Source organism: Orbicella franksi, chromosome 15 (assembly GCF_964199315.1).
Source record: "Orbicella franksi chromosome 15, jaOrbFran1.1, whole genome shotgun sequence".
In the NCBI taxonomy this organism is placed as follows: Eukaryota; Metazoa; Cnidaria; class Anthozoa; order Scleractinia; family Merulinidae; genus Orbicella; species Orbicella franksi.
Window position 1 is genome coordinate 9,694,286 of NC_138159.1, and position 27,102 is coordinate 9,721,387.

General features: G+C 37.3%; 1 protein-coding gene across 1 annotated transcript; it reads right to left on the reverse strand.

Annotated features, from left to right (window-relative positions):
- Window positions 1-717: 717 nt before the first annotated feature.
- LOC145470437 (dipeptidyl peptidase 4-like) lies at window positions 718-26,826 on the reverse strand. Its single transcript, XM_081454244.1, has 27 exons — window positions 26,469-26,826; window positions 22,655-22,768; window positions 22,384-22,475; window positions 21,725-21,799; window positions 21,323-21,375; window positions 19,627-19,714; window positions 19,025-19,145; window positions 18,678-18,933; window positions 17,455-17,578; window positions 17,285-17,326; window positions 15,464-15,583; window positions 14,051-14,133; window positions 13,405-13,452; window positions 12,969-13,024; window positions 12,000-12,071; window positions 11,405-11,455; window positions 11,130-11,225; window positions 9,425-9,494; window positions 8,762-8,786; window positions 8,137-8,243; window positions 7,083-7,148; window positions 6,912-6,966; window positions 5,336-5,435; window positions 4,965-5,023; window positions 4,197-4,269; window positions 3,757-3,830; window positions 718-2,459 (listed from the first exon to the last, which is right to left on the reverse strand). The coding sequence occupies exons 1-27, from the start codon at window positions 26,665-26,667 to the stop codon at window positions 2,355-2,357; spliced, it is 2,424 nt and encodes an 807-aa protein (XP_081310370.1). The 5' UTR covers window positions 26,668-26,826; the 3' UTR covers window positions 718-2,354.
- Window positions 26,827-27,102: the final 276 nt, after the last annotated feature.

The following is a 27,102-nucleotide window of genomic DNA, read 5'->3' on the forward strand; positions in this document are numbered from 1 at the left end:
TGTGAAATTGTGCTTGTAAACCCGGGATATAGGGTTAACTCGTTTGCTAGGGTAACCCTCCCTCTTTGGAAACAGGCCTTAAGCTGAATTACTGATCGCCGTAGATGTCAAGCAGGATCCTTGCTCATCAACAAATTCTTTAGCAAAACTCCTTGAATAGTTGTCTACTTATGAAGCTTTATTCTCTGGATTTTTTTACCTCGAGTCTCCTGAAATCCACCGGGGATAATGAAGGTCGATTATCGTTTATTGGGGGGCAGATTACAATCTTCGGTGACGCTTTGAGCTCTAAAGTTTAAACAGTAGAAAAATGTGACTTTGTGCCCACTTTGTCATAGTAGATGAGCGTGCCAAATTCAAGGATGATATAAGCTAGTGACAGAGGCATATAACCCTTCTTCTAGCGATAAATCATAACAAACAAACAAAAAACAAAAGCGTTTGGACTCATATGAATTGTTGAACGCGAGAAAAAACTTCAACGTTTTCTTCCTTTGATAAACGAGAAGAGCCAGATAACAAGAGATTCACAAAATGCGAGCAGCTTCAGAAAGCAAATTTCCCCAAGGGGCAGCACACAGAGGGCAATAGGAAAAGGAATAATCCACATCTACAAATACGTGACGATTTGACTCCAATCTAAAGAGGTAACGAAGAAAACCTTAGAAACAGGCAAACATTATGGTCTCTAGCGTTGAGAGTCCATTTTCGTGAATTTTCAACGTGGTCATCTGACGTTACCACCGTATAGACAACAGAGGCAGCAGCCGTATGCTAGGAAAGAAATACGATACCGCTACAATAATAATGTTCAGTGACTTCGAGATCTCCCGTGAGAGTTGTCAACTCCTCACTATCAAGCTTTGTCGCTCAGCTCGGACCAACAGGCTCACAAAGACAGACTAGAATGTTAACATTTTATTCAGTTTATCATAACACACGCTAGATGACTCTACTACCCACACATCCGAATGCCCAGTTTATGTTGAACTCTAGGGTTGATACACATAATTTTGGACGAGTAATAAATATATTACAGGAAAGATCCCCAAGTTCAGTTGATAAAAAAAGACAAATAACGTCTAATTTTTCCCATTAAACCGACAAACAGTCATCTTCGGCTAGGTCCCCTTTGTGTACTCCCCATTCCTCCCAGTCAGTAAGGGGGGGCCTGGGTACGCCCCTGCTTCTTGTGCAAGTCCACCTTCACCCAAATTACAACGCTACTTCTTTTTGCTGTGCAGCAGTCTCACTCAAACTAAGTTAACTTCAGACATTTAGAAATTTAAAATCGGTGGAACCGATCAGCAAAAATATCACCTACTGGTAAACATAACTTTAAATAAACTGTCTATTCACTAATTCTTTTTCAAATATGAAGTCTTGAAAAAGATAATTAAAATCTTCAAATCTGAAGTTAGTGTAAAAAACATGAACCAAAAATATATAATTATTATTTGAAAAGCCTTCAACCATTCACATCCGGGTAAATGGCAAATGAAAATTATATTTGTATTCATGTGCATAGCAGTCTTTCAAGACTACAGGAACACACATTGAATTTAACATTCCAAGTTCCACAAGGAATTAACAATTACACTATGCTTAAAGCATACCCTATGTACCACTCAAATGTTACTGAAAGCATTCCCATATGACTTTCATATATTTATAAAGGTAATTAAGTTAAGAGTGAAATATTTTACAATATTTTAAATTAAGCTTTACACTTTCCCCGAAGTTAAAATAAATTCATTTAGCCCCATCTTTGGCACTGTTACCATTTAATTCAAACTTTATAACTAAACCAATGTCCTAGAGTTCAGAAAAAAATCCTACTCTGTCTCATCATATTATTCAATCTAAGGGAACATTAAAATTCTCATGTAAGAAGTTTCATTCTCACAATTTCTTGTACCTGGTGACATTCCAATATTTTCATAAAATTACCCAATCTACAGACTGCATTAGCTAATATTTTCTTTTCACCTCTGGTATTCTAATGATTCTGGCTGGTTCGTTTAGAAGTGGGTCATGTGACCTCGGGTCTCAAGCTGCCGAGAGTCATAACATACGATAAGAATTCTTTTTCATTGAGTCAAGAGAGCTAGGATTAAAAGAGTCAACGTGAGACGTTTGCAATTTTAACTACTAGTCTGTTTTAAGAATACAAACAGAAAAACTGAAGTTACAAACCAGCTAAAACCTCTTGCCAGAAGAGCTTATCAAAACTGGTCGGATGGATGTTTCTGAACAATAGAATCTACCAATAACCCTTAAGTTTTAGCTTTAATAGCTTCTGTAACTGTACAATTGTTTATTAGTCCTCAGCATACTTCAGTCTTCTCTTAGCATCAACTGCTCAGAGAGAGCTTTTCAGCCAGGAAACTTGTGAGCAAATGGTACAAGTGTTCGGATGTCCCTCCACCACTCAGACCGTGGTTTTTGTCCGGATAAAACTGTCCAAAAAAAAAAAAAACGTATTGCATGCCATGAGTTCGTCTTTTCTTCTTGCAAGAAAAATGCAGGGTAACTGTTCAGGTTAAAAAAAAGTGAGTTGTCTGTCTCTGTGTAATCATATCCCTATCGGTTTATCAGTCTGTCCGTCCGTCAGTTCAGTCCAGTTCAGAAACAAATTAGTAAGGTCAAAATTTACATTCATGATACTTGTTTACACAAAAGACTGAAGTGATCAAGCGGGTTGTAAATCTGTTCTACCTAATTCAATAACACCGTTGAACTTGTTTCAAGAATTTTAATATTGTTAAAATTAAAGTACATTTAATCTGTATTTGGGAGTTTTATCAAGTCTTCTGTACCCCGTTACCCGACGAAATTATATTGAACAACTGGGAAATAAATGAATAATTGGGAAATAAATGACTGATTATTCGACAAAGAGGCAGGCAGATAGAGAGGGAGTCAGCCAGTCAATTAGTGGGTCACTTAGCCGTTAGTCATTCACCATCCACATTTATAAAAGTGTTATCTTTTGAGCTGATAGGTCACAACAAGCAATGAAAGTATTAAGTTACATTTCTTTTAAATTTTAAGTTCAGTTGTCAAGAAGTCTGTCAGCAGGTGGAACAAGTGTCTTTGTGTCTTGTCTCCTAACAGTCCGTGATTCTTGTCGGTGTAAAACTGTATAGGAACAATTATTCAGTAGTAAGATAGGTCATTAAAAAGGGACCTAACAAGTACAGTTAGTATTTGTAAGAACGAGAGTGTTGTTTAGAGAGCAGCACTTTTTTCGGTATTGGTGAATAAAAAGCAGTCTGCATACGAGCCAAGTGGCCCATCAGGCCAGAGCTTATCCCCGTTTCTGTAGCATGGAGCGACTAGGAGTATTTCTACTCCTCCCTGAATGGGATGCTAGCCCATCGCAGCGTTACCCCCAGCATTAAATTTGCCAGTACCCATTTATACATCTGGGTGGAGAGAGGCACTGTGAGAGTAGAGTGTCTTGCCCAGGAACACAATACAATGCCCCCGGCCAGGGCTCGAACCTACTCACCATGAGGCCACCGCACCTCCACATTGGTGAATTAAACTTTATTATCTTACTTTCATGTCGTACTATACAGACAGTACACCTAAAAGTTTTGTTTACGTTTTTACTTGTTGAGTCGTAAAACATGGAACCCGGGATTATGTCTGTTGTTTTCTAAAACCCCTAATTCCGGGATTTGAGAGTCAATGTTCTATTCTTACAATTCAATACAACTTTTTTCTATATACACTACCATTGCAACTAACCTGGACTTGATATTTGACCCCAGCCTTTGTCAAAGCAGCAACTAACTGTGCAGTATTCTGGAAATGTACATTATCTGCAAAGAAACAAAGCACAGAGAGTGAAATAAAGGCTGAGTGCTCTGACAACATAGACTCCTTGATAATTTTAAGCATGTGGGCTTAACTCTGCGCGTGCAGTACTTTTGTAGCTTTTTCCCGTATGAATCCTGGACTTCTTTCTCTTCTACTCTTGTTCTGACAACACAACGTCTTCGATAATTTTACTAGAATGCGAAAACTGCGTGCAATAATTGCTTTTTCCATATTTATTTTAAGACCTAATTCATCATTTCGGGTTTAACTATGCAGATGCTATGCAGTATTTTTAGCCTTTACCCTTAAGAGAGTGTGAAATTTCTTTTCTTCTAACATCAAACCTCTATGAATACGACCTAACTTACCATCTCCTGTCCCGTGAACAAGAAGAAAACTGTCATTTTCGAAATTCTTTGTCATAGGTAATACGGACGACGTCTGAAATAAATTAATGACGAGTGTTACTTTTGATTCTCTACTTAATCCTGAAAACTTAACACCTAGAGGGGCTCAACTACATGGCAAGATTTGAATACGAGTATGGTTTACTGAGTTTTACAGGGTTATTCAACAATGGTGTATTTGACAGAATTATGTGTTTTGGCAAAAAAAAATCTAGTAAATGTCCAGTACAAGAACATTTTTTAGTAGGGAAGACATCGTGATGTTTATTATCGCGAGAACGCATCTTAATCTTTCACTTAATCTTGACATCTGCAGGAGAAAACAAAGACACGCTATATATTTGGCGAGTTCCATTCATCATCATCGTCTAGTCCTCTATGTTCCATGGGGCACAATTAGGACATCTACTATTGCCTTCCTCTTTTTTCGGTCTTGAGCTGCTCTTTGGGTCTCGCATCAACTTATGTTGGTCTCCAGGCGAGTTACATTAACGGCATTAAACTACACAACATTTCCAGGGTATTGATTTCGGGCCACAGACCGAATACCACAACATGCCACAGCAAGTTACTGGTTTTAAAGAAGTACTACAGTATTTTAACAATAAATATAGATCAGAATTTTAATGCTAGTCCATACTGAAAACTGCCGTAAGTTGAACAAACTAATCCGCACTGTAGTTTTTTAACGTTACCAAAAACTGTTCCACGAGAGCAAATTTAAATTACCTCATATCCTCGAGGGTTTTGTTGTGGAGTGAGCATATAACGCTCAGTGTATATAGAATCTGCAAAATACAATAAACAGTTATACTGAAGGAACAAAAAACATGTTGCTGTTTTCATAGCATGTCATAACAGGACATCCATTTTGAAAAACGTAGGACGTCATGTGAAATGAGTTCCTTCACAGAAACTTCAATGTTTACATCTAAAAATAGAAACGCAAAACATCTGCTAAACTATACTTCTTTAACATAATTAAGGTCAGTTATTATAAATATGCATGTAAAGCCTCCTGCCACACACACTAATAGCTGTTCTGTCCAAAGTAGAACATGTGGACATACTACACTGCATGACGTTCACGTGACACTCACCATAATACCGCCAGTCAGTGACAGGAGCCACAGCCATCCCAACTTTAAACACACCAGAATTCACACCAAGTACATACGATGTCAAGAATCCTCCATACGACTGCATCAAGAGAAATGAAAATGTTCGCTTAATTATTAGGACAGACTAAGTATTCTGCAAAGAATTGTGGCAAGTTAATTTGCAATTCATAGCTATGGCCGTAGAAGGAAATTTATAGTAGAAATTAAATTTTACAGTAACTGTCTAATTTCTCGCGCGCTGATTAGCTCATTTTTATCACCAATAAGAGTACAGACGGATAAAATTTTAATTTATGCAAGCTTTCAATTTCAACTTTCAGTTGTCAAACTGTCAACTTTTTAACCAATGAGATTGTATGGACTTTTTTAAATAGCCAATCCAAAAGCGAGAAAAGCTACAGACAATGTTCGCGTCACATATCTTAGTTTACGGCATCTTCTCCCCTCATTTATTCCCGGCATTTGACCATTTTGGGGTCTTGTTATTGTAAAAAACAAATTGACGTCAGTTTTTTATGCGTCTGTCCTCTTATTGATGATAAATTTCGTCACAACATTGTCAATGTTTACTGCGGAACCACTTGGCTGCGGCTTGTGGTTCCACAGCCACTTTGACAATGTTATGACGCAATTTATTACCAATAAGAGGTCAGACGCATAAAAAACTGACGTCAATTTGTTAATTTTACCACACTTGCTACTAATCTCGCAATCTGATTGGCTAATTTGCCGTTATCGATAAGACTTCAAACAACGCTGCTCGCGTCAATGTGTCACGCTCATGGTCACGGTCTGAAAAAACGTTTTCTTTGACGTTGATATTGTGGTAAAAAACAAATCGAATGTGGTTTAGGGTTGTCTGTACTCTTATCGACAACGATATGCGTCATCACAGTGGTCAACATTTGTTGTGGACTCACTCGGCCGCTCGATAGGAGTACAGACCACGCTGAACCACATTCGATTTGTTAAACAGACAAACTGAAACTGACAATTGTGAGGCCACAGAGTCCGAGACGGCGTCCACACTGCGCTGGAAGAATTTAAAAACGCAACAATCAGCGCTCATTTTGAATTAATTTTATCTTTGGGGAAAACTCCGTCAGGGAAATCACATCATCATCGTGACGTCATCGTTTTGGAAAAGCTTCGTTTTCAAAAAGTTTTCTGTCCACACGACAACGAAAAGCCGTTTTCAAATCCTCCGGTTTCAAGAGCGTTTTCGAAAAGCTCCATTTTCGTGACGGTCTTACGAGTGTAGACGGTAGGCGTAACCGCAGAAATAAAGTTGCGTTTTTAAATTCCTCCAGCGTAGTGTGGACGGCCCTGACTGTAAATTTTCACAGCGATTAGAAGGTTTTAAAACTCACGAAGATTTGATTCGACTCGCGCGGTCATTGAAGGTTTGCTCCTGGTAAAGAGAGCACTTGACGAGGACATCGATCAAGCTTGAACTCAGAGCGTAGCGCATCACACATTCTATGGCTGTGTGTATAGCAAATAATGGTTGAAAATTGTAAAAAAGGGCAAATTGTATCTGCAATAACACCCTTACCCAGCCCCAGATGGCTATCCTTGTTTCATCCACATAGTCTCTGGCTGCAATATCCCTAGTAAAGATTACAAAACAATGAGTCAGTGCAGAAAACAACGACAACAACACCTTGGGTACATTAATATCCAAAAGAAAAACTACAGGAACAAGCTACAGTAAGCCAATATTTACCTGGCAACGTTAATTGTATCCACTGCCTCAAACTTTCCCAACTGTTTATAAACTTGATGCTTAAAACTACAACACAGATAAAATATCACCTTCACTTCAATTGAACTTCACCAAACTAAACCAAACCTTACAACCAAATCCAAATCATTCCTGTAACCACATTTCTGCAAGCTGATTTTTTCGACTTAAATGGGATTGCTTTTGTTTATTCCATGGTTTCACAAGCTTCTTGCTTAAAGCAGAACTGTTTGTACAGCTGTTTCGAGAAACCTTGTCCAAGGGTAATCAAAGCAAAAGGATTTTAAGGGAAGTGCTTGTTTGCCATTGCTTGACCAAAGTTCATTGTTTCAACGCCATTGAAGGAGAATGCGTGAACAGTCAAACTTTCACCATGCAACTGCCAACAGGCCATTTCCGAGTTGCCTTTTGCCTCTGTTTCAAAACGAGTCTTCACGCGAAACCAATCATATGAAAATGTGTTCCGCCTACAGGTTCATTTTCATGGATATCAAACTCATTTTCATATGAAAGGTTTTGCACGAGGACATAAGGTAACGAAGATGAAGAATTCGTTATTAACAAATAGTAAATGCCAAAAGAAACATGCCCAGAGTCATATGTCTGTACTTACAATTTCATATAACTAACTGCTACATAAAAAAATAATTACAAACTATTTACAAATGTATGAATAACAGTGAAATAAAATTGAGTAGGCATCTGTTCACAAAACAGCGTTTATGACGTTCAGTTCTAACACGTGGCAGGATGAAAGGGTGTCCCCCCAGTTTCCTAAGGCTCCTTGATCTCTGGGGTGAAAGCAGTTCATGAAGGAGATGAGCACTATCAGTAGTTATTTTATCCCATAGTAGCCTATTTTTGATTCTAAGGTAACTGGGAAATGACTTATCCTCAAAATCCCTTTCAGCATTGTTGCTTGTACGCTCCTGTGGGAAAACCTTTCTCGAAATGGCTGCAACTAAAATTGTTTTCCCTTTCTTCTTCTTTTTTTTAAGGTGGGGTAGCGTAGTCGGGCTGTTACACTATTACTTACCTTTCCCCTCTGCAGCAAGTTCCTCTCGCATCGACATTCACCACAATCAAGTCATAGTTGCTTACTAGATAACCACTGTCAAATCCATACCCATAACTATCCACAACCTGTTTACGATAAGACAACACAAATTATACAAAAACAATACTGCAAAATCTTTGTTATTACAACTTTATTTGAAAAGTTTATTATTTGAGTGATGGCATAGATGAATATTAAAAATTGGTTAAATTAAAATAAATTAATAAATTATAATATTTGGAGAGGAAGCTACAACAGCCCTAGCTGGTTTTCAAGTAGGTCCTCTATCCTGATCGAATTGAATTTAAATTTGGGTGACTAATGACTGTTGAACTATGTCACAATAATTTAATACAATCTCATCCTCTGACAATGATAGACTCGGTGGGTTCCCAATTTCTCCAACCCTCGATTATTTCAAACTTCCCCAAAACTCGAGCCAAAAGCCGTTACTGTGTCACATAAACTACGAAAATCATACAACAACAGATCCCTCAAGAGGGTTGTTAAACAGCATAGTCCTGGGTTAACTAAAATAATTAGATATTCAACAAGTTTGTAATAGGGCTTTGCTACTGAATGTAGTTACAATTGTTTGAAATACCTTCTGTGATCCAGGTCCACCATACCTGTAAATATTAAATTAAAATGTGTTTGAATAATATTTTGTTTTGTTAAACTGCACTGTTTCGTTGCATGATAACATTTCTTTTTAAGCAATCTAGTTAAAATAACTAATGAGAGTTTAGATTAACAAAACGCTTCCAAGATTAATATAGCAGTTTAATTCCATACGTCAGTGCTCCTAATAATACATAATATTACGAGAGAAAAGTCAAACCATTTTTAAGAATTTCTTAGTAAACAAATTCAAACCTCGATGTTTTTAGAGTAGCTAAATCTTACAGCTGCTTAAGTGTTGACTTAGGATAAACACCTCGAAACCAATTAATGACACAAAATATCCTGAAAGAATGCAAATATGCAAGTAGCTGTGGTAAAGAATTTAGTTTGCCAACAGCCCTACAAATAGCTGGCTCATGGATCAGGCTACAACTAATCCCTGGTTCTGGAGCATGAGGCGATTACGAGTATTACTAATTCCCCCAAGATGGGACACTAGCCCGAGGCAGGTAGTTAACCTCTGCCAGCATGTTTATGACGCCGCCCTATCAGTGCCAATATTGGAACAACACTGTAATTCATGCAGACTGGGCAGGTACTGTGGTGTAGTGTCTTAACCAAGTTTACCAGTCGAAATACTCACACTGAAAACAACACAGCATATTTCTTCTTGTTATCAAAGTTGGGAGGGCGGTATTCCTTTACATAGATGACTGCAATGACAGAAATCACAAAGAAAGAATAAACAACGCAATTTTACAACCAGTAAACTACACGTAAAGATTTCTCGCAACCTTCTAGACCTTCTCATCATTGACATTCTCTCACATGATGATAATACTAATGAAGAAAGCTCCATTGTAAACTTACAACCCCATTAATTTATGAACAAAAGTAATATGCCTTTTACTCTTTACTCCCTGAGAGTGCCAACTGGCACACAGCGTCATGTTCCACACAACTTTGTGAACTGATAGAATTCAATGCATTTTTGCCATACAGAACGCAGGACCCATGTTGATAACATTTTTATAACTGAATTGGTCATCCTGCATAAATATCTTTAAATATTTATCATCACTAGTAGTCATCAAAAATTAGAGCAGTGAGTTCACGCATATACGTTGCATGTTTGGTCTACTTTGGTGACGTTTGAAACTAAGTTTGCTCAATTGACAGATAACGATCTGCACGTGAAGTTGAACTAGGGGTGAGTAGATTATATATTGTGGTAAAAGTGTCTTTAGTTAGTAAGTATTTACTTGTACTGGGCAAAATATTTTCCAGGCAAGGCATTTGAACTCTTGGCGACACTTAGAATTCAATTTCAGATCGCCAACACTTGGAACAAATATTTCTTGAGAAAATAAGTTTTGACCAGCGACCCCGCAAAACAGCGCGTCGCCAAATTATATTTTGTGTTTCTATTTGTTTACATTGCTTGAATTTACATCTTGTTTTCACAAATGAAAAAGGTGAATTAACCATTCTGACCACAAAACACGGCCTTTTGGCGAGTTACAAAACACGGAAAGTTTGTTTTCTGACAACCAGTTATGACCACAACGACTTTGCTGAGCTACAAATCGCAAAATTTATTTCCTGACCACAGATCTGAGGGTCATCATGGTCATTTGCCGAGCTACACGGAAGATTTGTCTTCTAACCGCAACTCAGGGCCATTTGCCGTCGCCAAGCTACAAAACATTCTTTCCTAATGACGCAGGCTTTAGTTACTTGCTGACGAAGGCTAGCGGGTCAAAATACATGCAGCTTTACAGAAATCATACACACTTCTGACACTTTGAATCTATACGGCGAATACGTGAGTTCGTGACTGCGTGCATGCGCTCACGATGAAATTTGCCCCTGCTGTGTGTGTGTGTGTGTGTGTGGGGGGGGGGGGGGGGGCAAATCATCGAACAAAGAAAAATTTGTAAGAAAAATACTCGATACAAACTGGATTAGGACTGCGTTACACTACGTGAACGCAATTATTATTAAAATTGTCTGGTAAAGATCTACTCATTGAAGTCATGAAACTGCAACCCCACAAGTTATCAGGTTTCATTTTTTAGATGCATATGTTCCACATCAAGCTATGCACTAAGAACTGCAAAATAAGCTACATGTACAGTTTAGGGGTACAGCTAAATAGAAATATTTCAAAGATGACACGTTTTCAAACTTTTACATTTTCGCGTTTTCATGTTATTTTTCTTAAAATGAGTATATAACCCCTTCATAGCTGCTAATGTCAATTCTGAAATAAGCTGATCAACGACTTTTAAATGGCACATGTATATTGCACACAGGTACAGAGTATTTTAGCACACTCAACAACTTACCATAGCCGTCACTTTTAACCGTGTAATTAACTATTTGGGGGAAAACCACGCCCTCCATTCTCTTTCGTAGGGCACTGTTGTCTTGAAGGGTATCAACTGGTGGACATACAAGGATACAAAAAGTCATTAAATAGTTTCATGGTGCATCTTTTACCAGGTGGAGTAAGCACTTTAAACCTGATAAAATACTGAAGTGGCTTGATATTTGTTAACATTCTTCACTGTATCACAAAACAACACACCTGAAATTGAACCTCAAGACAAGTTACTGTTACCTTTGTCGGGATTTGTTGTACTACGTAATGTTATTTCAGGTATTCCTGGCCCTAAACGGAAAAACAGAGAACAAAATCTCCGAATTTTTGTTGACAAAGTGTTTGCTTGATCCACTCGGGAAAGAGGATTATCTCATGTTCCAATTCAGATTCAACTCTAAAACAGAAAACTCTTCATTGACTTTTTTCCCTCATTTAGAGTTTTTAAATAGCACTAACAGCATAGTTGTGAAACATAAAGTCCTTCTCATGAGTTCAATGCATGTAACTGTACATGTATATCTCATGTAGCTGTGAATAGCACTGATAACAAGAACATTTCAAAACTATATTTTCCCTTGTTTTAAAAATCTGCAATCTTTGGTTGAATGGAAAATACCCTAAGTGATTATATCAAAAAGATATGTTTAATGCATGGTCAATCTTTTGCATGGCACTGAAAGCCAAATTTGTGAATTTTTAGAATGCAACGTCAGTAAGTTTTTCCCATTGCCACAGCAACCACAGTGATGTAGCCACGTCTTGGAGCACTGTCCATGGTAACAAATGCAAATTCAGTATACATTTAATAGATCTATCTTTGAGTTTAGTTTACCTTTACAATACAAGATGTACCAGCTTCCCTTCAGGCTAAAACTTGCGCCATAATAATTACAAGAGTTTCCCTCTGAAGAACATCACATACAAATCAGCGAGATAAAATATTAAAGAACAGAAAAGAAGAAAAGAGAGACAAAAAAAGGGAGGGGGGGGGGGCACAAGGAAGGGATAACATGACTGGGCAATAGACGAGGAGAAAAAAAAATTTAAAAAAGATAGGTTGAGAGAATATGGGTTGTATGAATGTAACTTGTTGCATGAATGTAACTCAGAAATTGTGCATTTTTTAGCCAAAAAAAATCCTCAAAAGTGTATTTTCAAAATAGTTATGCATCCCAGGATGTAAAAGCCTACTTGGAGAACTTATTACATTAGCCTTGACAAGTCAGTTAGTTCCTGTTGTTTGAGAAATGAAGAAAAAGTTGAACAGATCATGATCACAAAATTCAGAACAATTGTACATCCGGGACAATTGTATAAGCATCCACCATTTTGAATTGATTTCTCACACGAAGAAACACGTGTTGTGTATTCAAGTGAATAGGTATATTTTTAGGCTGAGATAATGGCAATGTGTAGCAGACATGGCAAATCTTTGGATAAATGGCTGAAGGAATTTCACTGGCTGCAGACCAGAGGTACTGGAGGCCATTTATTAATGATTTTTTTACATCCACTAGAAATGTGAGCTTGACAAACTTGTGTTGACAGTTAACGAATATTTACCTAGCTATCAACTTCAAGTTAATAGACATCTTACTGTTTTACTTGCCCCCACTCCCATTGCTGTTCAACAAATACCTTCCTTTCAAAGTCATAACAAATAAACAGACATGTACATGTATGTATTCCAAAACAATGTCTTCAGTGATATTTCATGGTATACAATCTTCATTAATGTCACTTGAATGGACTTAAATTCTGACAATAGTCATGATGATTTAAATTGAAGCACAGTACTCACCGATTACTGTTGGTACACAACTCCAGCAGTAAAGTTGTTTTGTTTTTATGTCCACGCTGCAAATTAAAACAAAGAATAAATTAGTGAACTCGCTGAGTGATCAATGGAAACTGGCACAAGCACGGTAGAGATGGGGTCTTCGAGAGTAAAGTGTCTTGACAGGACTTGAACCCAGATCGCTTGATCCAGAGACCAGCGTGCTAATGATTAGCCATGGTGACCACCCTGTCTGTGCTTACCACTGAATTAAATATGGGATTAAGCCTGCAGTGGAGCTCATGCAACATCCCACCTGGACAGACAGACAGAAATACAGACAGACAGACAGCGCAGTTGCTGCATGCTTATGCAAAGCCAATGCGGGCCACATGCTCCCAGTGCAAACGTTCTTTTAAAAAAGATAGCATGAAATCATTCAAAAAGTGTAGCAACTAACCTGTAAACATGAAGCTGGGTTGGTGATTCCTTAGTGGCTGTAAAGTATCTGTATTGAGGAAAGAACATTTAAAAAAATTAGCACCCTAAGGTTGAAGGAAATGAGGAATTTAAATGACAATCACTTTAATGCCTGGATTCAGCAGGGCCCTAATCTGCACACCAGATGGTACCTGAATCTAGGCAAGTAATATTATTCCACACCCTTTCAACAGCACAGATACAACCTTAGAAGTGTCAATCCCCAAGATGATCACACTCATGATATGGCTTTCATGTTACCTTTAAGATTTTATCAGCTTTCTATATGTACATGTATGCTTTGCTCTCCCAAAAAATGTCTTAATAACATTGCTGATCCTAAAAGTTCAGACTTCTTCCTCATTATGTATCCAGTAAATTAAGTAAATATTGACAGAAGAAGCTCAGCTACAAGCACATAATCAGATTTTTTTTTATTGGAAGCAGGGTTTTCCTGTTTCCCAGAATAATAATAATAATTATTGTAGTAAAAACAGTTTTAAATTTGTTCCATGTTCATCAAAATTGTAACTAAATACCCAGACTATCATCTGGCCAACCAAAAGATTGGGCAGGATTCCAAAGTATACTAGTAAATATCAAACCAAATAAATTTGTTTACTTACACTCTCTCGTTGATATTGTCGTGAGCAAGAATCTTTTGAACCTCCCACTTTCCACTTGTTAATGCTTCTGGGACATTTTTTCCCTGAAATGAAACAAAGCTAATGTCAGAAACACAGGAATATTGGTAACAAACAGTAGACAATAATCTACATGTATACAGGGCTCGAAATTGTGACTCACTGGTCGCCAATGCGAACAAAAATTCAGCACTGGCGACTAAATTTTCAGAACTGGTCGCCAGCTGGCGACTCGCGTTTTGTCCGATAAGTAAAGAAAACCATGACACAACTTTATTTTTAAATCTTTATATTAGGAAATCAATTGGATATGGTAGCTAGTATACAACTCACCTTTCCGTCCCCAGTAAAATAATGTCTGAATATTACAAGATAATCGAAAAAATTGAATGTATTTCGACACGCCGATACTGCGTTCACGGCGCGCCATATTGTTTCAGCGGCTTCTTCCGAAACTGGGATCGCAGGCACACTTCAACACCATGTGCTTTTCATTTGCCGCAAAAATGGCGGCAGATACCAATCAGTTGAAGGAATATACATGAGTTTTTACGTGCGGGGAATGAAGATTCAAGCATGGTGTTGTTTGTCGGCAGCGAAAGGTGGCGAGGAAAGCAAGTCGAAAATAAAGAACAGCATTTCGAAGAAGTAGCAAAGGGAAAATACACAAGGACCCATGTTTGTCTGACAATGAAAACCACGGACTTAAAACGTTTTATGCTTTGCTTCGTTTTAAGTGACTATGGAGACAACCATCACCTTCAGACCAGAGACATATCACCTGAGAACAACAGTAGCTTTATAACTAAGTGTTACTTGTGTTGTTTTTAATTGTTTTCGCTCTTCAATTGTGACTTTTCTTGCATGCAAAGTAACGTATAAAATCGTGTTCTTGTGTAAGTTATAATTATATAAAATAAGTTGGCGACCAAAATTTACGATCTGGCGACCAAAATTTTTCCGTTAGTCACCAGCTGGCTCCCGAACGAAAAAGTTAATTTCGAGCCCTGGTATATGGTTAAAAGCAACTAACCAACTGAAGCTAATTTAACCAAGTGCAGGCTGTTTTAAAATGGTCCCAGGATGGTCTGAGCAGTGCAGTGTATGCACAGGTGAGACACGTAGTCCACAACGCTGCCCACTTTGACTTGTTCAGCACCTGTGTGTTTTCTTGACCCTCCCCTTCCTTTTCTCCTTTTCTGCAGCCTTTCTTAGTATGATGGATGCATGTTGGTCGTCCATGACTGGGTTACATGGATGGTGCTTTATATGGGGCTTGCCGGTGAGAGGCTGGCCCCTTTAGATACTCCATGCACCATTCTTCAAATCGCAGTATTGCACTAATTATACAAAGTCATGTATTTTTTTTTATCATTTTGTGATCTTGATACACACCTGAGGTGGATCTGTGCTCATCTTTGCTACATGGATAAATTTTCCAGCACCATCAGGTTGTGTAAATGGCCAAAGTGTAATATAATATGACCCATCAGCAGAGAATTGAGGAGTAGTGTACTGAATAAAGAGGTACAAAGAAAGATTGAAATATTATTTTCATCAATTTTCCTTAAGTTGAGTTTAAGAATATCCAGAAGGAAATTAGTCTGAACTACAGTAGTGAGACAATCTCAGATAGTGCAGAGTGCATTGTATAGCTATGGAACAATAGTCACACGTGTCATGTTCACTTCCGGTCTGTATTTACTTTGGTACCTTGGGCTTTTCCCCTTGCAGAATATGATCACACAGAAACCTTGATCAATAAGACATACACTGTAATCTTGTCACAATCTTAGCAGTGCGTATGTTTCATGTCTGCACTTTTATTCGATGTGCAACAATAACTTACAATTACTGTTTGTCGAGATAGCTTTCGAACTTTACACTGGTGTTTTACCTTGATTTTTGTTTATTTCAAAATTCAATAATACGTTGAAGTAGCAAATGTGACAATTTTACTTTTCCCGCCAACATTAATTTCATAACTCGATTCTTTTGTTTTCCTCGCAAGGTATGTAACATACATGTAAAACCCTTGTTTTCTCGAGAACTTAAGAGATAAAATGTCTTAGGAGGAAATGGAACAAAGTTAAGTATCTCATGAGGAAATGGAAGAAAGATTTTGTTTTATTTAAAATGCAAATTTTCTTTTCACTGAAAAACAAGTAATTTAATTATCAAACAGTCACAGAATATCACGTTCTTATACAGTTGCCACCTCAATGATACTGATTAATACAACTGAAAAGTGTTAGTGTTTCAACAAGAAGTATTGAAGGCAGACCTGCACTACATCGGTGAACGAGTCCCCTCAAAGACTGATTAAATTAATTTATGCTGTCATTATGTGCCACAGAGTCTGCAGCACTATTTGAACACTTTCCTGGTTTCTTTTGTTGCAAATTTACAATTTGACAAGTTTTACTGCCACTAAATTGGGAAATTTAGGCTAGATATGAACTTTTTGGTCTCTTTCATGGAGATAATTGAAATCTCTACCTTCAGTACTTCTTGTTGAAATGCTCCTCAGTTGTATTAATCGATAGCAATGTATATTAGTTTGACATAAATAAGAGAGCACTATTCCATGAAGTGACGTGACTATTTGATAATTGGATTAGTTCTTGTTTGTCAGTGAGATGAAAATTTGCATTTGGAATAAAACAAAATCTTTCCTCTTCCATTTTTCATCAGATATTTAGCTGCAAAATTGTCACATTTGCTACTTTTGCTTATTATTGAATTTAAAATACCGAAACTCAGCGTAAAACACCACAATACAATTCAAAACCATCTTGACAAACAGTAATAGTAAGTTATTTTGGGGCCTTGAAAGAAAATACAAACATGGAACATACACAATGCTAAGATTATATCTTACACTGTATCAAGTTTTTGTCCCTTTAATATTCTGCAAGAGGGAAAGGTCTATTTGACTACCAAGGGAGAGAACAGCAGGGGTGAGGACTTATGTGACTACTGCATCAGAGCTGTAAATTGCACTCTGCACTATCTGAGATTGTCTCACTAGTGTTTTTTTTTTGAGCCCATCTCAAAACTTCTGCAAACTCAGATTACTCAGTTTCGTGGGAAGAATGGCTGCTCTACTAACATTTAATTGTACACCATCCTTTTGGAACTTGAAGCAAATTACAATCAAACTCTCTGAGGATATATATGTACATGTAAGTCAGTAAGAACATAATGGCAGCTCACCTTGTCATCTACCCAGCCATTCTCCACTCTAAGAACAGAATTCTAAAAAACACAAGTGCAATCAGCATATAGCTTAACTGTGAAAGGTTTGACATGAGATGAACTATCCAGCTCAAGTAAATAAATAATGGGGTTCAGGGATGGAGTAGTGGTAATCAAGAAAAACGCACCAGTTTACATAAAGAAGATGTTGTATCACACATATGAAGAATAGATTCATCCTGATTTCTATTCATCCAAGTCACAGTTACAGCTGCCTCTGATGCCCATGCTACGTTGACCACATAATGATCACTGTAAATGAACAAACACACAATTAAATCATAACCAAGCACTTTAGATCAAGTGAGCAATATTTTTAAAAGTAAGAAGAAGTATTATTAATATTAGATAATTCAGGTCTTTGTTTTATTCAAAAGTCTCCAAATATGGTGAACATTGCAGAGGCATGGTCAGGTAGTCACGAGGCTTTGTGCTACACTTGACACTCAATGGTTTGAGTCCTAGCTACATGTACTGATCACATGTTCATCATTTTCTAAAATCTGGCAGTACTGTCTACCTTTTGGCCCAGATTCTCAATAGAAGCACGATGACTCTAAAGAAGAACAAGATGTATCTCTCTTCAATTGAGACAAGTCTTGACCCTTACACGACAAGAGGTGGAACCTTGCTTTGAGCAGTAAATATAGAACCAAGGAAACATTGCAAAAACTTGTCCACTGCAACTTGGACCATTGCTACTCTACTCCCTTTGCCAGTAAGAGAACCAGCAGGTACACCAGGGTAGAGAGACTGAGGTACTACGAAAGGAGTGTCTTGTGCAGTGACACAACACAGTGGATTGATTGATTGATTGATTGATTGATTGATTGATTGATTGATTGATAACTTCATTTATACACAGTAAAAATTCCTTCAGCATAATTTAAAAATATATTTAATATTTAAGTATGCATAGGTACATGTAAGCTAATAATTAATAAAGTATTATACATGTAAGGCTTAAAACCTATCGTAACACCAAAGCTGTTTTTCAAGGATGCCATGTCTCACTCAAAGCTGTAATGATGAAGTTGACATTTAAATTCACTACATGTAGATTGGAGTTCATGAGAAAGGCTGTTCCACAACATAGCACCCCTGTAGGGAAAACCTCCCTTTAAATAATTGGTGCAGGGCTGTGGAAGAGCCAATTTATTCTCAGAATTCCTCAGTCGATACGAAGTAATATCATTTCGAGATACAAATTGAGATTGCAGATATTGTAGTGGACCATGCAAACATCCACTCAAACCCAGACCAGTTCATCTGGAATTCCATGCACTTAAAAACATTAGCCAAGGCCACTTCACGTCCCAGTTATTGTACTGAATTTACATCAAATACTTACATTTTCATGAAGTCAGCAGGTTCTGGCAATTCAACCTGGTTTTTAGTCGCAAGATCAATCACATAAATGGCAACTGTGGGATTGGAATATCCTGGTTTGGGATAAGCAATCTTTCTCATGGAGGTGTATGCATCACTTGAAGGTCCATACCAGGGGAACTGGTACCAGTTAACTCTAGTGTCATTGAACTGAATATATGCCAGGTATTTACCCCCAGGAGAGAACCAAAGGGCGTGGTCAGAGTTCAACACCTCCTCTGTTGGCAAAGGTAGTAACACTTGGTAAGAGTTTGATAAAGAAGTTTATTTGAGAATGGAAAAAGACTAATAATCAGTTGGCATTATTACCTTGATACACCCAATCAGGGATTCCATTGAAGATTTTGTGCTTTACACCATTGTGAGTCAGCCGTGTAACCGTTGATCTTGGTGATGTCATGTAATAAATATCATTGTCATATACAAAGGCCTAAAAAGAACAGAGAAGAGCAGGGAGACCTCAGCCCCAAGGCAAGATTATATTGACAGTACAATCATCCTATGTCATTGGTGCAAATTAAAAAATACTATATGCCATCACTCAAGACTACTTTTAGCTTACCAGACCAATGGCTAGCTACATATATAGTGGCAGTTTTGATTTCACAAGCCAAAGCAAATCATAAGTACTATTCCCTGCGAGACAGAGTTTCCCTACTCTTTCTCTTCTGAGAGAGATGAGAGGGAACCTGTGCTTGCAATCACTCAACTGTTTGATCAGCTGCTGTCGACAATCAGGGACAATTAAATTAAAAAAAATACTGGTTTGGACATGTTTTAACCAGTTTAGAACCTACGCATGACAGATAGGATTCAAAACGCTGTCTACTGTGCTGTACAGCAGACAGGACTCCCTTAGTTTATATTATGCTTCACATTACCACTGCTTGTAAATAAATCATTCAACCTACCAAAGAATGTCCACTCTCATCCCATGTTGCATATTGTATTTTACTTGGATCTTGTCCTTCCACACCAGGTTTTATTTGCCCTATTTCTCTACAGGATACACAAAATGAATGTATGAACACCACACTGTACTGTCTAAGATTACATTTTAGTACTTAAATTGGCCTTACAATAACGGGAGGGTTTCACGGCTCGGCGCATATGCAAGCTGCAACATTAATCATTCGACACTTGCCAGCAAAACCCTGAGATTTTGGGTGCATTCCTTTGGGGTGATCTGGATAAGGATCACTGATCCGAGATCATCAGTTCCTTTGATGCACCATGATCCAAGCGATCTTGGATCACTGATCCTGATCCAGATCACCCCAAAGGAAAGCACCCTTTGCAAAAAACCATTCTCCCACTCCTGACTGATGTGGCTTGGTCATGTTGATTGTTAATTACATCAAATTTGTTTGAATGAATGATTCTATAAGTGACTTACACTGATAAGGGAGGTAAGCTTTTAAAATTGCAGAGAAGATTTATTAGACTTGATGGCATTTGATATATTCTAAAGGCTGTATTACCTACTGGTTTCAGCAACTGCCTAATCTTTCAGTTGTGTTGACACAAGTGATTTTGTTTCAATTTATTAATCATATGTGAAGATCAAAAAGGAACAAGGGAAGTAGCACCAGGTTTTGAGAGTCTTATTTGGTAGCCTCATTTCACTTTTCTCAACTGTTTAATTTGTATCCATATGACATGAAACCAAATTCTAGAAGTTGGTGACTACCGTAGTCTTTTTTCCTGCCAAAAATGAATTTGCTTTCGCTGACAGTTTTCAAAAAACAGGGTTCTACCTGAGCAGCTAAATAATTTAACAGTTAAATATCTTTTCAGTAGCAACAGGATGAAATGACCATCAAATTAATGATTGGTTAAAAGTTAAACCACAAGAAGGCCTGGAGTTAAAACCAAAAATTTGTCTTATTGCCATCCAAGTGAGCATGTGTATATAGATAGTGCTGTTGGGATTTTTGCGACCTTGCCAGTCAAAAGGAAAATATAAGCTAGCACTGTGTTACAAGTACATTAATGTGTTATTTGATTTTTTTCAAGTGTCTGCAATCAAAATTATTGACAATATGACTTTATTGAAACAGAAAGCCCTTCTCTTTTCTAAACACTATTCATATTTCTGCTTTAACAGAAGCATTGTGTCGGTCGTAACTGGCCGTGACGATCATTCCCTTTTGTTCCATTTCTGACGTCATCAGCTTTGACCAAAATTGGCATCATTTATTATACTCAAGTTCTACCTGAAATATGCTCAAAAATGCTCAGAATTTAAGTGAAAAACTCCGAGCAAAATTTCCTTTAGCTACACTTGGTTACTCCATGGTAAGAATTGCCTGTCTTGATGACACTTTCTTGGGACTTTTTGAACTGGAAAGCCCAGTAGAAGGTCAATCACTATAGCACTGTGTTGTGGACGATATAATAAGTAAGTGTTAATGAAAATAAAATATGCTATATTTATGGTACAGTGATTTTAATAGCTGGATAGTGAATTTCTCCACAAATTGCTACAAACTTAAGTAAGGGCAGTACTTAAAAGGTCACTCAAATATTGCCATCAAACTCCTTAAAATAATTAATTAATTAATCAATTATTTATCAGATGGCATAATTTTTTTTGGCAATACATACCGTGTCTGAAGGTCATAAACATAATACTCTGCAAAAAAGGAATATCTATATTGCTGAAAAGAAAAAAAAAAGAAACAAAATACAGTTACTGCAAATTCAAAAAAGCAAACAGAGCTAGTATAGATTAATAGTACAACTTATTCTTAAGACATTATAATTATACGTAGTTAAAAATTATCATTTTGGGAAAGTTAGACTCGAACCAATGCAGGCCAAAGAAAAAAAAACTCAAATTACGATAAAGAAATCAATCAATGCAAGTAAATATATTTTAAAAAAAACAGTTGAACAAGAACTTCATCAGATAGCAATTAGTAACCAAGAGATGATTTAGAAGTTTATATTTGATACAAAAACTCCTGCCAGATTCATGACTTACTGAAAATGCAGAATGTAGCTTACGTGTTTCTCCTGTTTTGCGTACAGAATGTATTTTCTATCAGGCGAAAACCAGTGCTTGTGGATCCCCAACTCTTGCTGAAAATATAATCAAAGTTCTTTATTGCAAGTCAAAATTAATGTAAATAAAATCCTGAGAATCATCTGCAGTATCACTGACAAAGGTTGCGACTTACAGGTTCACTTCAGAAACTGAGGCATGGCAGACTTGCAGCTGGGAGTAGTCCATGACAAAGCATTAGAACCCATCACAGGGTTGAAAAAATATTTGAATTCCAGTGTAACCTTGGGACAAGTAGCTCTCAAATCTTTCTTGCCTTGGACAAGTCTTAGTTTGCTCTTGTAAATGATTTAGTTGGTAGATGACTAGCCTCAGAATGAAAAGTTACTTGCCCAAAAGGAAAATCTACTTGTCCCAGACAACCAGAAAGCACATTTTTTGAGCCCTGGATCAGTGTGCTGTGTTCTTGGGTACAACACTTTACCCTCACAGTGCTTTATATCATCCAGATTCTTGTACACATATAGACGGATACTGGTGACTTTACAGAGTTGGGGGGGGGGGGGTAGCTGAGAGGTGAGGTCAATAGAGGATAAGAGAAAGAACGACTCGCAGATTGTCCAACATTGCAATAATTACTGAAATAATGTCATGTATTCACCATTTTCTTAGGATCCACAAGAACGTATGTTGTATCATGAGCTACATCTTTTAACACTAATCCATCCTTTCCACTAGTAATATATTCATCATCTGAAATGATAATTATCGTAATAAGTATATTATATACATTGCAGTTAAAGAGTTTCAAACTTTGTGGACATGACAGTCAGTAAAATTAATTTTTAGCATCAAAAATGCCCCCTATTCAGAACCTGTACACTACAGCTGTGTCACACATGTCATGATACACATACATATTGAAAACTTACCTGATATCCAATCACAGGTATACCCTTCAGGAGAAAAACGACCACTAAAAATGTCCTCAAATTTAAATTTATCTGCACTTCTGGCTGATTTATTAGAAAATGATCCACCTTTTCCTGTAAGAGAGAAAAAGAAAAAAGTCCAGAAGATTATTAGTTACTCAAGGCAAGTTAAAGCATGTTGATGTAGTCCCAGCTGAATGGATTTTAATTTAGAGCATAACCCACAAACACAGTAAGGAACCTTATTTTATAATGATGCACAGTACAAAATCAGTAGTCAATGGGGTGAATTCTACACCTTGGAAGAGAAATCCAGATTTCAGCCAAAAACCTACTTACTGACTACATAGCATGTGGGGATTACACCTACTAATCCTTAACTGCTTTATACATGATCTCATGCCTGTAGGCAAAAAATATCCATGAAAACACCTTTTCATAATTACATAAGGACCAAAATCTCTTGCCTAGCTGAACAGTTTGCCCTATTACAGCCTTCACTGGCCTACATTTGAAACAAAATTATTGTGTTTCTAAAGTTTGCCAGCTACGAACCAAGTTTACTGTTTCCTTTGTTACATGTAACTGTTCACAAAATTGTGCCAATTCAAACTTGACTTGCAACATGTGCATTGCAACTGGATAAAGTAGGTTAGTGATGAATGCTGGGTGTTTTACGAGATACGTGTACAAATAATGTAATTGATATTATAGCAATAATTGTTAGAACATTTTTAAATGTGAAATTACTAATCTGAGTTTAAGGTTCTTTCCAGGATGCAGATTTGATATGCTATGCAAATAAAATAGAATGTTCTCAAACTTTGATTTTTTGGAGATTTTGAGAGAACTTGAAAGTCTGTGTCAACCCAATTAATTGCACACATATGCAGCTGGTTGCATACAAATTAAGACAGCAACTTCCGACTATTTCTGATACTTTATTCTTCCAAACCTCCAGTCATGTCGTCATTAACCCACGATAAAAAAAAAAATAATGGTCAAAGAAATCTATCAAGTTTATTCATAGCTCAAGGAAATACACAGATTAAGCAGGTGTGACCTCTTGAATGTTATATAAAAGGAAATATTAAACTTGCTAATTAGTTATTAAGTTAAAAGAACACAAGTTTGAAAGTGTGAGAAGCATGTGATAAACCTTGTACTTCTCTTGCCTTTCTCAGTTACAAGTCATCTCGCCACCAACCAACTCGCCACCAAGAAACCACCTCACCACCAATGAACTTGCCACCAAGCCAAGTCACCTCACCACCAAGCAAAGTCTCCTAGCCATCAATAATCTAATAACATTACGCCACAACCCAAAGCAACTGAAATTCATTCTACGTTGTTCAGTTGTAAAACTCACACTGTTCCACCCGATTCACTTAAGTAGTATTGGGCATCACCCATAAAAATGATATTTGAATTACCGGGTAGTGACCGTTGTCGTACATACTATGGTATGACTATAGAGTCAGCTAAGAACACAACTATGCAGTACAAAACTTTTAGCAAGAATGGCATAGAGTGGAGTTATATACAACTGGAAAACTGTTTTATTATACACTTGTATAAAAGAAAAGAATTAACACCAAAGCAAATTTACCAGAGAAAAGACATGGAATGCCAAAGCCCTTCTTTAAGAAGAAAAAAAAAACATGCGTGCATTTACAGTGTACCGTCACTTGCTTAAAATACATGTGTTATAAACTTCAGTGTATGCTTATTTACAGAGAGGAAAGGTCTTTTATACAAGAGACCTGTGCTTTAACTCAGGCATATTTAGCTATAATCAAGAAACAGAGCTCCACTGATTTGGAAGAAACAGCAGTCGCTCGAACAGCTAATTCACCTCAACTACTTTACTCTAGTTTATCTCTCTGTTGGTGCTTGGTGGCGGGGTGACTTCACTTGGTGGCAAGTTTGTTGATGGCGAGTTGGTTTCTTGAAGGCGAAACTCCCTGATGGTGAGATGATTTGATACCACTTTCTCTGCTGTTCTTAGAAATTACCTCATTATAGGAAATTAACGCTTCATGAAATTAAAGCAAATTTTTGAAATTCGCGTTAATTTATGTTAATGTTAATTCCCACGCAGTTAATTAAGTTGTGCATTAATTTTTGCGCCGTTAATTACCATCATTTTCCCCCAAATCTGTGACACACTTCAGACATTCTTGACACAGCCAAACAATAAATTTTATTCGTGCACTTTACATTTCACATCAATCTTTCACATTAGTAAATCGTTTACTGCACTTCAACTGAATTTTGTTTGCGTTCGCTGTCAGCTTTACAGTGTTAAAATAAATTGGCTCCTGTTCTCAACAAATTCTGGTTTTTTTTTGTTTTTTTTTTTTGGTGTAGCAGACACATTAATTTCTCTCATTGTGTAGTCCCAGAAAATATCCATACCTCCCCCACAGAAGGGAATTTTTCTAAGTCCCTCCACCCCTTTGGAAATTCCGATTGAGCTTCATACATTTCTTTAAATTTTTTGGTCTGACAGAACCACCCCATCCCCAAGGAAATTCCAATCCCTTCTGTGGGGGAGTATGCATATTTTCTGGAACTGAACATTTTGAAATTTTGCTCCTTTCTTGAGTTAATTTCCTTTATTGGGAAGCAAATTTACCTTCCATTTGCGTTAATTTAAGTAGTGTTAATTTCAAATATGTTATTTAACACAAGCGTTAATTTCCTTTAATAAGGGTATGCTGTTCTAAATTCAAGTTATAACACACTGCACTCAGGCACGCTAACAAATATCAAACACCGAACATGTTTTCTTAATATAATTAACACACCATTGTTCACATAAGCCCCACACAAATCACCTTCTCCTGTCCAATCATAGCCAGAAATTATCAAAAAAAAAAAAAAAAAAAGATTGCCAAAACTGAAATAACCAGATATGTTATTGCAGACCATAATTTGACAAAAATAACCTTTGTGGGGAAACATGTCCAAGAAGAAATATTAATGCATCTTCGGAAATTAAGGGGCAAGGGAACCCAATTTTAAAAGGACTTGTCTAATGCATTTAGTAAATAAGACTTATAGCTAAGCTTTAATTTAATTAAACTCGCTGTAGTAAAAGATTGAAGATCGTAGATAATGCGAAATTCAAACCTTACTTTGCATTCTATTAAAAAAATACAGAATTTTCATCATTACAAAGTATATTCTTAACTCTCAACTTGTAGTGACAGTTTTAAACAAGGTAAGTACCAAATAATGATCTATCCCGGGAAAAAAATATAAGTTGCAGGTGCCAATGAAGAAGGATTGTTTTTCTTCAATTGAGACAGGAAATTTTACGGGTTGCTTTTCACGGGCTAAATGATTTTCAGAAGATGGTCCAACCCTCAAATTAATTTCTGGACCGAAAACCTTTCCACCTGAGCAAATAAATCTACCAGCCATAGAAACCACAATTTCGAAAGGAAACAAGATTCGAACCACAAATGAGAACTCCAGCATAACCTCATCGACAGAAACACTAGATAATCGAAGACGAGAGACCTTCGCGGGTCGCTAACCAACTGTATGAGCACGACAACTTCAAAACACAGATCAAAAACCGAAAAACTCCGTCTAATGCTTTTAAATACGACACAAAAAGAAAAGGACTGTGGAATTAACAAATCTATGATGAATTATAAGCAAAATTTGATGTTATACAACTGCAAATTTCACACGGCCACCTGGCATCATCCGGTCAGCGATTCGATAACAGCGCTGCTAACCTACGTCAAATGAAGCAAAACAGTTCTAAAAGCTTACGATCTTTACAACAACTATGGCTTACCAGAGTAGACAGCTACCATTACTGTGGATATTACTATAGCTGATGCCACTACGGTAACTCCGAAGAAAATTACCAAGCTTCTTCGATTTAAGCGTAGTGGCGAAGGACTTGAGTCACTCGACGCGAGAGTTTCATCTTCGTTCATGAGATGAACTTGTTCTTCCTTGCCAGTCGCGTCGGACGAGTAGCGACTTGCCATTTTTAGATCTTTCAGGTGGTGCTTCCTCCCTTAAGTCTTAGTTTTGATCCATTTACGAAGGGCAAAACACCATCACTCGTGATCACCAAAGAAGCTGTCGATATTGCTAGTGACTCCCTTGCGTCTCTCTCGAGTTTGTTTGCATTGTGAGACGGCTAGGAGACTCAGTCAGCGGAAACACTCACAACTCTACGTCATGACGTCATCACCTAGCAGCGGGTAACTGATTCTGAAAACAGTTTGATCGATCTTCATCCGGTAAAATTACACTCAAATTGCGTTATTGTAATTTTGTAAAAGTTCAAAGGCTTGATTCTCGTACACCGAGGACGAATTTGTTTTCCTGTCGTGCCATGCTTGCCTATGTAAAAAAAAGGTGCGATTTTGAGATGCCAATACCGCATTACATGGTCTTATATTGGTTCCTAGTTGGGA